Source organism: Lampetra planeri, chromosome 46, assembly GCF_965212315.1.
Source record: "Lampetra planeri chromosome 46, kcLamPlan1.2.h2, whole genome shotgun sequence".
Classification (NCBI taxonomy): Eukaryota; Metazoa; Chordata; class Hyperoartia; order Petromyzontiformes; family Petromyzontidae; genus Lampetra; species Lampetra planeri.
The window spans coordinates 6,901,744-6,918,447 of NC_136152.1; the positions used below are offsets into that span (position 1 = coordinate 6,901,744).

The 16,704-nt window shown below is 47.9% G+C and overlaps 1 protein-coding gene across 1 annotated transcript; it reads right to left on the minus strand.

Annotated features, from left to right (window-relative positions):
• Positions 1–1,401: 1,401 nt before the first annotated feature.
• LOC144733363 (glutaredoxin-1-like) lies at positions 1,402–14,195 on the minus strand. The gene is made up of 3 exons (XM_078615236.1): positions 13,708–14,195; positions 4,918–5,045; positions 1,402–3,586 (listed from the first exon to the last, which is right to left on the minus strand). The coding sequence occupies exons 1-2, from the start codon at positions 14,128–14,130 to the stop codon at positions 4,932–4,934; spliced, it is 537 nt and encodes a 178-aa protein (XP_078471362.1). The 5' UTR covers positions 14,131–14,195; the 3' UTR covers positions 1,402–3,586; positions 4,918–4,931.
• Between the last annotated feature and the right edge of the window lie 2,509 nt (positions 14,196–16,704).

Below are 16,704 nucleotides of genomic sequence, written 5' to 3' on the forward strand. Positions count from 1 at the left end.
GACGAGGTGGGAACTGCAGTAAATGTAAGTGCATCGTCTTGCGCGGCGATGTGGCGTTATTATGCGAGTGACAAAACATGGACTTTAAATGTGGGGAGACTTTAGATGTCACAAAATGGCAACCTAATAAAGAGGATGTCCTGGGGAAACCCAGGACAGGTGGCAACTGTAGCCATAAGATTCTGGATCATCACAAATACACTTGCTCCTTCACTGCTTGTGTAGTGTTGATACGGTATTGATGTTGAACGTCGTATGTGACCTGCAATCACTTCGCGACCGAGCAATTTATCTCCAATGCCGCTTAGCTTTGGCGTCTTTTCGATGTACCGCACGGGAGGCAGGCGCACTCTAAACATATTATTTATTAAGCCTGTGCCGTTAGAGACTGGGATTCAGAGTAGAGTTGGATCTCGCTGGATTCCATCACCGCTGCTTGAATCATTATCTTCCCATCAGAAATCCAATTCATCCACTGGGTTACATCAGTGTACGCCGTGGAATGGAGGGACCCTAAAGCGGTTCCTATGGGTAAACCCTGCCCAGATTGTGGCCACATCGTGGCAACAACCTGGGCAGGGTTTACCCACAGGAACGTCGTGGCAACAACCTTGAATTCGTCACACAGAGCGCGTGATCGTCAATAGTTTTTATTCGGGGGGGGGGGGGGGGGGGCTTATTCGCGCGCGTATTTTTGTTTGCCGTGGTGTCCGACGTTTCGCTCCACGTGCTGGCAGCTTCAGATTTCGTGCCGAACAACATGTGATAGGAGCAGAAAATACATCGGAGAACTTTACGATGCAACGGGAAACAAAAGCTACGCCCTTGTTACGAGTGCGGTACATGGTGGTCCAGATGTCTTGTGACCCCCAAATTAATGATATAAAACTTTATTTTATTTTTTAAAACAAAGATTTATTTAAAACAGACATTTTAAAACATAAATGAATATGCAAACCCCTCTTCTTGGTTCTTTCGGTAAAGTCACGTAGAAGGAAAATAATAAAATAATAAAAATAAAACATAATAAAATAATTCTCACGACGTTTCGGCCACAACGCAAGCAGCCGTCTTCAGGTGGAGAACAGGTCTGTCAAGTAGACAGTCTGACAGACCTGTTCTCCACCTGAAGACGGCTGCTTGCGTTGTGGCCGAAACGTCGTGAGAATTATTTTATTATGTTTTATTTTTATTATTTTATTATTTTCCTTCTACGTGACTTTACCGAAAGAACCAAGAAGATGAATCCCTGCAGTCACGAAAGCTTTAAATCGAATATGCAAACGTGACACAAAATTTGGGGGTCAATTAATTTGGTATCACAAGACATTTGGACCACGTTGGAGGTTCCGTTAAACAATCGACGATTTACATCACAGCAGCAATTGATGCGACAGACCATTTCTGTTCGTCCTATAATTCCTTTATGCAGAATTTGTTGCTTAAACATTGCATACATGCAGTTATTGGTCAATACAGTGCAATACATACTAGGAGTCTTGGAAGTTGAGGTCTCTGGAAGGAGAATGATCATGGCCGGCAGAAAAGGAAAGCGTCTAAGGGTACGTCCATAGAAGAGATGGAGCAATGAAATCGGCTTATATATGGGTGCTGTTATGGAACATTACAACGTAGGATCACGAGAGATAGCGACGGTTTGGGTGAGGTCTTCATCCAGCAATTGACTGATCATGGCTGATGACGATAATGATGACAGTGCACATGGTACATCTGAACTTTAAATAATGTGTAATTTAATTCCCTGCATCATTGGACACACATTGGGCTTAACACTAACAATCCAATCACACCGCATTAAAAAAAATAACAAGACAAAAAAATACCCAACGCGTTAATTCATTGAAGTACCGGATGTTAAATGTAAACATTCAATAATGATGAAGCTACCTTTTTTATTTTCAAAAGCAACATCTTTTTTCATGTAAGACAATTTGAAATGACGTGAACAGGGCCAATTAAAATAATAAAATTCACGTTGACACACGTAGTCAGATACAACTGTTGAGATAACCTTTTTAGATTGAAGAAAAGATAATTTGTTCAAACCCACCCATCACCAGATGCTCGCCAAGTGCCTTGCACGCCCAATGATGCGGTAACCGCGTGACAACCTTATTAATTGGAGTGCAGGAGGGTTGACGACACGCGCATTGCTCTACGTGGGTTCGTTTTGCGCGATGTTACGTTGTATTATGCGCGGCTAACCTATTTCTACCCACAATTCGCTACATTTTGCGGTTTTAATTTACTCAGATGCGGCTGTGCGGTCGGACGTAGGACAGCGTGCGTCTATCGTACGCGCCACCCGGCAGGCGGCTGTCTCGTGCGGTTTCGCTTTGTGCGCACCGTTCTTGGAATGCATCATCTACTACGACCAAGCAGAACAAGGGAAACTGAGTGTTTTCGCGGGTTGTGCTTTACGACTCCCCGATGTTTTTTTATTCTTTCACTGAAATTTAGTTCCTGCAAACTCCACCCGTCCCCTTCCACACCATCCAACCCTTGCCTGTTACCACCTCTTTTGCACCGGTTAGCATCCGTTTTGTTTTGGGCAGCCAAGGCCAGAAGCAGGAGTTCCTCTGCTCTAAGGCAATGTATGAAGGCAGTGGTAGAAAGCAGAAACAAACCGCAATTCTTCAGGGATACAATGACTCATACCCCAGTAATTCATGGGATATTTTGTTTTCATTTCAATCACAGGGGCGATTTTGTCATGAGTCACACCATCGCGGTTTAAAACAAAGTTGGATAAAAACATTGTTTCTTTCGTACCCTCTCATTTGCACCGTCTGCCTTGGTTGCGGCCATTTTGTCATGTCTATCATTTGTTGTGCCATCTCACTTGCCCCGTTGTCTCACTCGCACCGTTGTCTCACTCGCACCGTCTCGTCTGTCGCGTCTCAGATGTCCCGCCCGTAGTGTCAAATTGTGTTTAAGCCGAACGCAAAAACGTTTGTACAATTTGCAAGAACAGATAACAATTGATTTTACTCGTATGACCTGTTGCATGTTTCGCGAGTGAAAAAAGTGACTTTCATTTGAAAACTGAATCACTGTTATTATGCCAGGAATTTTCTTGTGAGACACTACGTTGTGTAAATCCGACAAAACTACCGCGGTTTCAACCTCCCAACTAATTTGAGCTTGCGCGCCAAAATAATTGCAAGGGGCCTCCGATGTTGTGTTCGGAGTTGTTGCTCACAAGTCATTCAGCATATCGTCCGACGTTTCGCTCCACAGTGCTGGGCAACGTTGGGACATCTCGCTCCGCACGTTGCAAGCTCCCACCTAGGCACATGCGGTGGAACGTCGGACGTCGTGGCGAAACAACACCCGGTATGACGAGAAAACGCACCGGAGAGCCGTACAGCAGCACAGCCGCGCGCGAGTAGCAGGAGTCCCACGTAGTAAGAGGCACACGTAGTAAGAGGCACAACGGGAGTGAACGCGCGGTGTTTCCCAAGTTTCCAAAGTTGTAGCTCCTCTCTTCCGTTCCACCACCTTCTCAGGGCGACAGCAGCGGATGCTGGTAGACTCAAACATCCGCAGCGAACGTCCAAGACCCCTGGACAGAGGGCATGTAATAATAATACATAAAATTTTTTAGCATCTGCCAACAGCATCCCACAAAACTGTACAAGGAGGAAATCCCATGTGCGCGGTTGGCTATGTATGGTGAGAAAAAAGGCCAACACACACACAAACCTAGAAAATGAAAACCCCTACAACTACCAAGCAAAATAAAAAAAATTTGTAAACAAATTAAGAAATGGCACGAACACAAAAGGCACAAACGACAAAACAGTTATCAAAATTAGTTCGCCAACAGACCGCTGCCATACGGACTCAATCAAATGCTTTGCCACCTGGAAATAAGGCTACGAGGTTTCCCCAAGATGTAACAGAAGTTGAACTATTGTATTTGCTTGCTGCCCTCTTATCTGCTACTCCCATTTATCAGAGTCCCCAATCAATCGATGGACACTGCCCATTATTCTGGGATGCATTCTTCAAAATAAACGTGGATATGCAGCTAAGGGGTAAACTGGAAGTGGTTTCACAGCGCTAAAATCATAACTTTTTTTTTTTGATAAAATAATTCAGGTGGACAATTAATCCATGTTTCTGTGTTTATCGATGGAAAAATCCCAACCCCCCTCTACCAAAAACGGCGATAATCCAACCGATTATCTAATCACCAATAATTGCGGGGACTACCACGAGTTATTTGCCTGGACACAGGCATGGATAACATTATCTGCCAAAGGCACCCCTCCACACGATACCACTCCGCACATTAATGTGGCTAAGGGGCGTTTCACTGCGCTGCAATTTTACACCACGGTGGTGATGACAACACCTCCGTGCTGTCACCGCACGTTGCTGCCACCTGGCGTGACAGGACCCGTGTTGCGCGAGCACAGCACCCGTGCTTGCTCCCACCCGTGCTGCTCACACACCCGTGCTGCTCACACACCCGTGCTGCTCACACACCCGTGCTGCTCACACACCCGTGCTGCTCACACACCCGTGCTGCTCCCACCCGTGCTTGCTCCCACACGTGCTGCTCACACACCCGTGCTGCTCACACACCCGTGCTGCTCACACACCCGTGCTGCTCACACACCCGTGCTGCTCACACACCCGTGCTGCTCACACACCCGTGCTGCTCACACACCCGTGCTGCTCACACACCCGTGCTGCTCACACACCCGTGCTGCTCACACACCCGTGCTGCTCACACACCCGTGCTGCTCACACACCCGTGCTGCTCACACACCCGTGCTGCTCACACACCCGTGCTGCTCACACACCCGTGCTGCTCACACACCCGTGCTGCTCACACACCCGTGCTGCTCCCACCCGTGCTTGCTCCCACACGTGCTGCTCACACACCCGTGCTGCGCCCTTCATTGCAGGACGCCTATTTCCTGCAGCATGCCCTCCAGCAGGCCGCTGCGCTCCAACGCCTCCGTGTCCGAGCCGCCGCCGATGCACTTCTCCCCGATGTACACGCGCGGCACCTGCGGGGCACAGGCGTTCATTCCAGGGTTGGTCAGATGCGACGCATTGCGGCCAGGGCCGGATTAAGGTTACGAGGGGCCCTAAGGCAAACAGGAGAGAAGAGCCTGTGTATGTACTGTATGACATTGCAAAAAAAAACATTATGAAGTCATTAAACATTTTCTCTCGCAGTGGCTTTTGGCTCGCTCTCGAACAAAGAGGTCGCCGCATCGCGCACTTTCAGATGCGCTTCTGCGGCCGTCTGGAACGCTCTTCTGACATTAGGAAGCCGCTGGAGTTATACACTTTTAAATCTAGATTGAAAACTAATTTCTTTGGAACTGTTTTTTGTGTTTAGATTGTTGTCCTTTCCCCCCGCACCTCCAATTAGCACGGTTGGCTACGTACGGTACGAAATTCAAAGACAAAGTGTTCTTGACGGCCACGCCACCGTAGCTCAGAGATGTTACTTCACCGTGGAATAGAGAGGCCTACAGGAGTGCCAGTGGGTTAATCCCGATTAACCTTCTCAACTTGAAACACCTGCCCCCACCCCTTGCAATCAGAAATCCAATTCATCCACTGGGTTACACCAGTGCACACCGTGGCATGGAGAGGCCTAAAGGAGGGCCTGTGGGGTAATCCTGCCCAAATGTAGCTGTTCCATTGCTTTCATGGCTTTATTTTGGTGATTTCGAAAAGTGTATTGGTTTAGCCATGTTTGTTTGTTGTAGTACAGAGTTAGACTGATGGCCTTAATCTAAGCTGTCTTGTGGTTGTTGTTGGTTGTTTGACTTGCATCCCACTGGGATTTTTGCACACAGCGTTGGTGTACAGTGATTTTTTTTCTGCAATATTTTGCTGTCTTTTCTTGGATTTTCTGTTTGCACTTAGTCACATATTCACTTTAAGATGTTTTTTGTTCATGTTTTTGTTTTTTGTTGCGGTTGCACCCGATTCAAGAGCCGAATGGCTCACAGGGCCATACCTAATAAATGAACTTGAACTTGATCTCATTTGAAGCAGCAACAACCCATTGAGTAAGTCTTGCTGTGTAAAACGGTGTACTATAACACTCCAAAGTGGCACACTTAACAGAGCCAGTACTAAACTGAAACTAAATTTTTTTTATAGCTCAGCGAAGTGGCTCATCGTGTGGAAATGTATAGCAGTGGCCAAATACTCCAAACGCGTGACGTTGATTCTCAATGCGGAGGGGAAAAACCGTAAACATGGAACGTCGGGCCAACGGTTCCAACCACATTGCAAAAAATACCCAATATTGTTGCTATGGATACTGGGTAGTTAGCCACTGCAATTAAACAATCATATTAATAATAATAATAAAAGTTTAAAACTTTTTTTAAAACACGCTTTTATGAAATGGCAATTTCAGCCAACTTCAGTTGACCGTGGACAATTAGACCCAGCCGAAACATAACATATAAAAAGGATGTTTAAAAATATGTTTTTTTATGATAGAATATAGTATTGTCATCAGTATGACATAAGTATACCAAGTTTGCAGTCGATACCACATTGGGAAGTGGGTTAAAATAGAGTTACAAGATTTGAGGATACAACAACGACGACAAGAACAACAACAGACAGAGTGAGTGAAATAAAAGCGTGTAAAAAGCACCCATTCTAGATCACCGAGACTCAACAGTTCCAACGCCACGAAGTCAACTTTAACTTTGAAGGAATTGCAAACATTCCACCGACACTTTGTTCAACAGTGCAGGGCAAGAAGCACTTTATCTCCCGAGTGCTCTTGACACAGAGCCCCATGCATCAATGCTCACACGAGCGCACACCCGCAAACAGCCCAACCGTAACGTGAGCACGAGCAGACGCTATGCACTCACAGGGTAGAGCAAGCAACATTCTATGCACTAGGCTCCTGAGTCATGCTCCAACGCTGTACTGGATCTCAAAATAACTGAACCGCGTAATTTTTACTGGTAGGAACCACCTGGTTCCACCAGCCCACAGGGGATTATTGTGTCCGTCCGTCGTGCATCCAAAAATGGGACGGCTGGGTGGGGAGGGGCTGGGTGGAGAGGGTGGGGCTAGGTGGGGGGTGGGGAGGGGCTGGTCACCCCGTGGTGCCCTTATAAAACTCAATATTTAACTTACTCACGCCGGCCTGTGCCCGCCATCACAGTCGGCCATATTTGTGGAATACACCACGCCGCTGTTGACCCTGGCCACTGACCGAGCAACCCAACGTTCCTACCAGCTCCCTCCGCAGGAATGTGTTTGTTAAGCAGTGCCAGTTGTTTCTTGACAAGAAACGCCAGAAGACTGGCGAATTCTTTCCGAGTGAATGAGTAAGCCCGTGGAAGATATTTTTTGGTTTCAATTGAACGAGACGATGTTGCAACCTGTTTAGAAATATTATAGTGTTAACAGGCCAACAGAGTGCTGCGTTTAACAAGAAGTATTTACCTCCCACTCAATTTATGAGATCCAATGTAAAAAAAAATACAAACGTTGCACCAACCCACGTAGTAATCACGTAACGGAACAAAAGTAAAACCACAAAATATCTTAAACGTAATTTAAACATTCCATAATTTACCAAGGGAGGGTGCGCGCATTCATTCTACACTAACCTGTTGCCTGGCCTGCGTCACACGATTGTCCCCGTCCCAGAGTCCACAAGCCGGTTCGTTTAACGTGACAGGTCCACACAGCACCTCCAAGTGGCAGACAAGAATGTGACGCGCCCATGTAGAATCTGATCTGTCGCTATTTGTGGAGTTGCGTGGTGCCACCAATCCCTCTGGCCTCACCACTATACGGTACATGTGGGTTTTTATACAACTTCATTGCGTCAGTCTGTGAATGCAAAAGCAGCTTCGTCTGTCGATCGTTCTTCACCATGTGCGTCTGACCGTTTCGGAATGTACTCGCGAAATTATTTGAACACGGAGGCTGTCGCGACCAATATTATTCCAAAATAGGTTTTTGGGTTTCCACCGCGATGGAACCCAAAAACTTGTATGGATACTCGCGTAATTATTGTCGAACAGAGTCTTGTGACAGTAAGGGAACAGGGAAGTGTACAGTGGCGTAGCAACGACATTATCAGCTCAGGAGGTGCGGAAGTCGATCAGGTGGGGCCCTAATATTTGTTTTGTCTCGTAAAGTCACACCAAGGTTATTACACTGTGTAACAAAAAAAATATTCCTGGGTAGTAAGTGTTATTTCCTAATTGCTTATGCCTCCAAAGTACAGAAAAATGGCTATTATTTCCCACAAACTTTGCTTTTGTGACCAGGACAGTGATTTTAGAAATTTACCTATTTTCAATGAGAAAACGTGTGCAATTGTCATTCCTTCACATAAAGTGCTGGTCACAAAAGCAAAGTTTGTTGGGAAAAATAGCCATTTTCTGTACTTTTTAGGCATAAGCAATTTAAAAAATAACACTTAGTACCCAGGAACAAAAATTGTGTTTCATAGTGTCATCTATCGCGGCTTCTCTTGCCTAATCACATCATCGTTACACTCACGGTCTCGAACATGTAACGCTGTAGGGGCGCTCCGTCTTCACAAAATGCGGCGACTACAGCTCCGTAGTAGTGCCTCTTTGCAATGTACTTGACGCGTATCCAGTGAAATAAATATCCCAGAAGCGGGAGTTCCATGTAAAACATTTTCATTAAAAAAAATGAAACCGCCGTTTTAAATAAGTTTTTGGTTTTTTACACTGTTGTTGAAAGCATATCTGTTGTTAAAACATATTACGAGTACGTGTGGTTAATGCAGACTTGATTCCTTGCTAAATGTATCCATTTGGTGTTTGAACATCTTAACACCTGTTTTGTTGCCAGAAAGGGGAAATCTAATTCTTGTTTTTTTCTAATTTTTTCATATTTTGATATTGGCAAAAAGGTTCCATGATATATCTTGAGGTTATCAAGGGGGCCCCAACTCGTAGCTTTGGCGCCGGCGGGGGGGGGGCAAGGCACCCCCTGCCTGCCCCACGCTCGTTATGCGACTGAGTGTACAGCGTTCAATTTGAACGGAGTGCGATTTGCAACCCTTGACCTAGGTCAATAAAACTGACCAAATGCTCATTCCCATAAATGTCATGTCCCACGAATGCACCTAGTCAAGTGACTGCCTACTACACCAGGGGACCCATTCAACAATGACACTGTGGCCTTAGAAGGAAAAACATAAAATAGACGACGTTTCAGGAAATGGTCCTTTGCTAATAGTGCATAAATTTGCCTTGGATATTATAATGGTACTTTGATTCTGGTTAGAGTACATTCAAACTAGGTGGCTAATATGTTGTCGAACAAATACATTATAAAGGTCGCACACATTACACACAAAGTACTTGCCACAAATGAACCACGATACATTTAAAACTAATTTATTTAAGAACCGTTTTTGCGTTTAGTTTGTTTGTGGTCCTTCCCCCGAACATTTGATTAGCACGGTTGGCTACTACGTACGGTGCGAAATAAGTTCAACATACGTACATACATTGCGTGGGTGGGTAAGTAGGTGGGTGAGCGAGTGAGCGAGTCAATGAGTGGGTGAGTGAGTAATTGGTTTGTCCTTCCCACGAACCTCCGATTAGCACGGTTGGCTACGTACGGCGGGAAAGAGGTTCAACATCCATAAAGTAGGGCAGTGTTACAAGCGAAAGTGTTGAGTTGTTGGTGAATTCGTCATAGATGGGTCGTGAGTACACTAAAACTATATATTTTTTTATTTTACCAGGTAAGGCCCACTGAGCTATATTGCTCTTTTTCAGCAGCGTCCTGGCCACAAATGACAGCTCAACGAAGCTGATTATCGCGTGGAAATGGACACCAGCCGAATACTCTGAACGCATGTTTCTAAATGTAGATGGAATAACCGGAGGACCCGGGAGAAAAATTCACGGGGAGAACACGCAAACGTAAAATATACGGGCTTCAGGGTCGAGATCAGACCCACGACCTCCAGTATACCACAAACAAAAAGCGGATTGTGTGCCAATAAACATTCTGTTATCTCCATATGAACAAGTATGTTGCTATGTTTCTTATGGACATGACTACCGGGAAATAAAGGTTGCTAGAGTGTCACTGAGCACACACATACACACGCAATGCTTGCCGTTGTAAAACAAACCAGGCAAACGCCTCTAACACAAAGTAACCAGTGAGAGTTTCAGTAATATACATAAGTTGAGTTGGGCAACTTATTCAATTGAGTCACGTGTTACAGTTTGAGGTTATGACCATACTTCACCACGCTGGTCAGTGTGGGTTGGTGTCGTCAGAGGAGCACCCATATATAGACATACACACACAAGTGGAAGTTTGTTTGTAGTACAGTACAGTGCCCACGAGTTAGCCAGTCGGGAGATAGAAACGACACAACGGCTGGAAATGTCCATTAAATGAGCGTTTGTGGTTACAAAGCTGATGATTCAGCGAGTAAACCCAATACGTGGCTTCATGTTTCTCTGCTGGCAGCGAAGCGGGTGGCCCGTTTGTGTTACGAATACGAACCATTCAGCAAAGGTCATGGGCAGCCAGTGGTGCAGTCTTTCTTTTAAAAAAACAACGCCATCATTTCCCCCCTCATGTAACATCACAGTCATGTTACACAACACTGTATCCGTGGTGTGTGCAAGCCACATCTACATCAGACTTGCCATAAAATCATATGAATTGAAGCAAAACTTGACTTTTCATGTGCTTTTTTTTGGATGTACGGTTTAATTTTCTCATTCGATTCGTTTGCGCACCTTTTGCAATTTATTTTGCAATTTTACTTTCGCTCAAGTCGGTGACAGCCGCCGAGTTTCTCGTCTCATTCCTGTTGTTGCCCGATGCCCTCGCTGCACCGATATTGTCACGTAAAATAAAGACTGACTGACCGATTGATACCCTATAATCCATTGCATATACCACGGTCAATGACACCAGGCGTATGGACAAATCCAACCGCCCATGACTTGCGCGGTGTGGGAGTGACCCTCCATCCAGCAGTGGAGTGACAAACGGGTTGTGCATGGTGGGATGCGACACAGCAACAGGAAATTGCACGAGCGTTCGGCCGCGATCGAAGTGAAGGCAGTGACATGAAAACTCCGCGCCGATAACATTCCGTGAGATAGTATTCCAAATCAAAGACAAATATGACGAGTAGACATTCACGAAAATGATTTACAGCCCCTTCAATCCACTGCTGGATGAAGGCCACGTTGATTCATGGGGGATGCTTGACCATACTTCACCACGCTGGCTAGTTCTGGTCGGTGGAAGAGGGCGTGGGGGGGGGTGACAGATCAAGTTCAGATAATTATCACTCGCCACCCATGTTGGCCGTGAGCAGGAATCGAAATTGTCAGGCAGGATTGTAAAGTATTGCTCTGTGCCACCCGCTCCACCCAGTCAACACTGTTATCTTAACGTGAAGATAAGGGAATGGGGATTCGGGGGGAGGGCTAGAGTTGGCGAGGAAGCAGAAGTGAAATGGTCAAAGCTCAGGCGATCGACATGTACACTTCTTCCTAACTTCTTTGAACCAATTGTACGGATAATTCATTTTAATTAAACCACGTGTTGCAGGCGGCTACCGGGGCAACGTTATCGGCAAGGGAAGAGTGAAACAGCATCCATTGTTGTACCCTACTATGTTCCGTCTATGCTCCCCCCGCCTGGTGAAATGTGCCGAAAATCCCGAGGGAGTGCAGAGGCCCTCAATCTGGCCAAGACGGCTGCCGTACACAAGATAAGCTTACACTGTTAAAGATACAGACTACGTTAAGTATGGAAAACATAAGCCCCTGTGTCAATCAATGGATTTGAGAAATCTACATGTTCTGGATGGTACAGGTCTGCAGACGTGTCATGATTGAGATGTTTAATGGCGCAACAGTGGCGAGATGTTAACTACCTCGCCTGGTATACAGGAGGTCGTGGGTTCGATCCCGATCCCGACCCTGACGCCTGCTGTATATTTGGAGTTTGCGTGTCTGTGCGCACGTGGTCGCTTGGATTTTTCTCCCGGTACTCCGGTTTCTCTCTCCACATTTAGAATCGACACGCGTTCAGAGTATTTGGCTGTTATACAATTTCACGTGAGAAGCCACTCCCCGTTCAGCTATCACTTGTGATATCCAGGTCGCTTCTGAAGCTATATCGCTTAGTAGGCCTTACCTTGTAAAATAAAATAAAAATGTTTAGTTTTTAGTTGAATGACTGAGTTTGAGGTGGTGATTTTCCGGTGACAATGCAATTATCCAGAAGGAAGGAGGAAATTACACTTCCATTGAGAGCACGCCATGCCAATGGAAACGCTGACGTGGATAATGATGCACACAGATAAGGTTACTGGTGATATCCAACAGAGCTAATGACAATGGATAATCGCGATAAAACCTCATGTTGCAGCTGCTTCTGAGGATGATGACAATGCCCTGAACGATGATCATCCGAAAAACGCAACATGCCATGCTTGCTGACGACGCTCCTGATGATGTTAAGAATTTGGAGCAGCACGCGATGTAGAGAATGACGATGTACATTTACACCCCTTTGTCAATCCACTGCTGGATGACAGGCCTCCCCTTGTTGTTGTGCACCGCCGTCTGTTGCCAACCACAGCAAAGCCTATAACACCTGTTTTGCATGGTGGTGCATACGTGATGATGATGCTACTGATAATGACAGCCCTGATTAACACTGCTGCTGCTGATAATAATAATCTGATGAAGTCATCACTCAGTGCCTAACTGCAGCTGGAATAAATCAAGAACGCTGTTCGGATAATTTACTTAAACGGCATCCACAAAACGCCGTAATTTCTTTAACGAGAACCACTCAAACAAAGAATGCTAAAGTACATGGATCTAATTTGTGTACACCTGGTCAGAGGCTAAGGCAGTGAGTTCTTCACCTTTACTGCAGCCTTGCACCCCCCATTGGTTCTCAATCGTAAATGTACAATGTTAATAAACACACACAGGGTTTCATGAAACAAAGTCGGTGCGCTTACGTGCCCGTGCTTAATTTGTGTTTCCGATTATTTTACCTTCTGAATTAAATCTGGCCACGTCTCGCACCCCCAGAAAGGGAATCTCACACCCCAGGTTTAAGATGAACCACTGAGACGAGGTTATATACAGACAAAGTAGTCGACAACGATACTATAAGGAATATAAGGGATTGCGTAATGGCTAGGCGTGGTCGCTACTCGAGTGGTGATGCCTTAGGGTGACAATGTCCACTCCGAACCAGCCGAGCAGTTTGGGAAACGAAACTCCGACAATTACAAATCACCCAGATGCCGCTGCCATTGCCGGCGCTGCTGATGCCACCAAACGCGGTCGAGGACACCGACACGCTGCTGATGACAGCGACAACGAATCGTGACACGGACGATGCCGATGACGAACAACACTGGCGATTGACACCGACACGGACACTAAACACCACCGGTGACACGGACGCTGCCGATGACATTCGACACAGCCGACGACACCGACACTGCAGCCGTCAACCCCACCGCCCACGAGACCCAATACCGACGTGGGTGACACAGCCGACTGACACATCATCATCATCACGACTACCGCCTGACACATCATCATCATCATCACGACGAGGACGACGATCCTCGTGATGATGACGCCGACGGCGACACGTGCGCGCGTTTACCGTTCTCTCCCCGGTGGTGCGAAGGAAGAAATCCTGAATCTGCGCCACCGCCTGCTCGCCGCCGATGTCGTGCACCTCCAGCGCGCCGCTGCGGAAGCGGTACTTGGACAGCGCCGCCTCGGCCGCGGTGCAGAAGGGGCAGCCGCGCTTCACGAACACCACCACCTTGCCCGCTCGCACCTTGCTCGTCACGTACAGCTGCGCCATGCCGCCGCCGGCGGAGACGACGATGTCGCGATCGATCGGTCGGGACGCGGACAACAAGATGACGGCGGCGGCGGTGGCGGCGATGAAAAGCAACAGCGGAAGCAGCAGCAGCAGCGGGGGGTGCAGCAAGAGACGCGGGCAGCTGAAGACGGTGGTGGTGTCGCGGCTGGGCGCGGCTGTGCCGCCCTCTTCATGTAGGAGGGGTGGGGGGGCCATGGCCCAGCCCACGGCTGAGCGAGCGAGCGGTGCGCATCTCCGGTTTGAGTGATTGCCAAGCGAGACGGGGGTGGGGGTGGTGGTGGTGAGGGTGGTGGTTGGAGGGGGGTGGTGGTGGGGGGGAGGGGGGTGGTGGGAGGGGGGTGGTGGTGGGGGGGGAGGGGGTGGTGGGGGGGGAGGGGGTGGTGGTGGGAGGGGGGTGAAGACGTCCGCTAGAGGTCTCTCTCTCTCTCGCGACACAAAGATCCCCCGTGTAGCCTGTAACAGACTGTAGGGGCAAGTGCTGCGAGTAGCAGCACCTATACACAAAAACCCCCCGTGCAGCGTATAACAGACGGTAGGGGTCTATAATATAGGTGTTTTTTGGGTTACAGGGCGTGAATATCAATGTGTCGTTAAACCCGCCACCACCCGACACAACCAATGAATATGGTTTGTGATGTTAGCAAAATGTGCCAATTCGTTACTAGTTCAGCACATCGATGTGTTGAAGAGTAAACCCACAACATTTACAATTCGAGTACATTACTTTTATAAGCGAGCCACGCATGCTTCGAGTTTTGCTGGCTGGCTTCTGGCTGGGCTCCTGCCCACCCCAACGATAGCTCTGTGTTGTTAGTGTCTGCTGCTACGGCCCGTTGACTTTTATCGGGAGGGTCCTGCAAAATGTTCGCAGTTAGGGAAGCGATGGTTATTGCCATGTGTAATCCCAATTGAGTCATTTGTGGGTTGTTGTTACTTTTTTTCTAATTTGGTATATTTTGAAACCGTGACACTGGGCATATAATGGCTCGACTCTTGCGAGCGAGGCAGCAGGGGTCTTTACCGACCGCTGCGGTATTTCTATGGTTAATAAACGTGCGGTATTTGACATGGACACTGTACGTACGTTTTCAAACCCATTTACCGATCCCTTGCTCCGCTATTGATTCATGAGTTGGGACACGTAACGATCTGACCAAATCTGCCATTGTAAGCCCTCCACCACCCGACACAAGCAAACTAGTCGTCACGTGTAGAAATGTTTATTGCGCCAATTGTGGTGAGCTTACCGATTCGTTGAGCAATCTTCACAACCAAACCCATCGATTAGATACACAGCTGACATTGGTACTACCCACCTCTGATGACAGTGACACTGCTGATGACCATAACACGATTGGCTTCTACTAATACTGCTGATCATACCGAAAACTGCTGCTGACGCTCACACGAACACTGGTAATGACAACAACACAGCTGATGAGATATACTATACTGATGACACCAACACTGGTAACAACACTGACACTACTTATGAGACTGATATCGCCGATAACACAAACAATGCCGCGTTCTGATTGGCTGCAGCGGTTGGGATTGGTCGTATATATGCCTCGACGGGTAGTAGAAAGATGGAATTTTGGAGTTCATGTGTAATGACATGGTGACACCTGCTGGCCGGGAAAGGGAATCACGGGTACGGGCACGGTTAAAGTAACAACCAATCGGAGAAGGAGAGGTATCTGGGGCAAAGGTAACAGGTGGGGTTAGCCGAGATGCTCCGGGAACCTGCTCGAAGGTTCCACGAGAGGGCGTGGCCGGAGGCGGGGCCTAGCCACGCCTGGGGGGATAGAAGGGGGAGCGGACCCGGGCCTCGGGGCTCGTGTGTGGAGTCTTGGGTCCTGGCTGAGTCGCTGCTCGCCGACATCTCTCTCCGTCATCCGGCCACGTGGAAGATCTCCTGCGGGGTTTCCATCGCCATAATCGACACGCCGCCAGCCAGCGGCGTAGCCGAGTGAGGGCGGTGGGACCACGCCGAGTGATCGGCTGTGTGTAGCCAGTAGAGACGTTAATATCTAATTGTTGTACTCAGAGTGAGGAGAAGAATAAGTGTTGGCCTGTATTGTGCCCGGTGTGAGAAATAAAAGAAGTACCCTCTGCACATGTGTTGAGCAGTAGCCTGATGACGTCATGGGGTAGTGGGTTGACGTCATGTGACGGGGATTGTAAAGGGTTACTTAAGGGGGGCCCCGTGACGTGAGCGGGGTCGTTGTGGGAGCCCGGGCTGAGGCAGGTCTCTCCCGCTCGTGACCGGACGGAGTTGGCTGAACCCCCGTCCGGGTTTGACGATTGGGAAGAGCCGTCGAGATAGCCGAGGGTAAGGCTCGAGAAAGTCCGTGAGAGCCGGCTAGGGAGAAGTGGAGTGCTGCTCTCACTCGGTCGGACAGAGTTGGCTCAACCCCCGTCCTGACTCGGGTGAGAGAGCCCAAGGGAATAGCCGAGGCTAGGGACAAGAGTAGAGCCAAGGTCCAGGGGAAGGGCCGAGTGTCGTGTGCACCTACCTCTGGTGTGAGTTAGTGTGATTATTAACAGTGTTAATAAACCGGCGTAAGCCCTTACAAGAAACTCCGAGTCCGCGTGATTCTACACCTCAACACGTATAACCATGAACAGCGCAGCGACGTGCGGTGAAGTCAATGGCTGGGGAGGCACTGGCTTGTGTCAGAGCCAGATTCACACACTGAGGGGGCATGGCCTCACGGAGGGGGGCGTGTTAGACACGTCCCCCTGTGAGGCAGATCTGACAGCTGC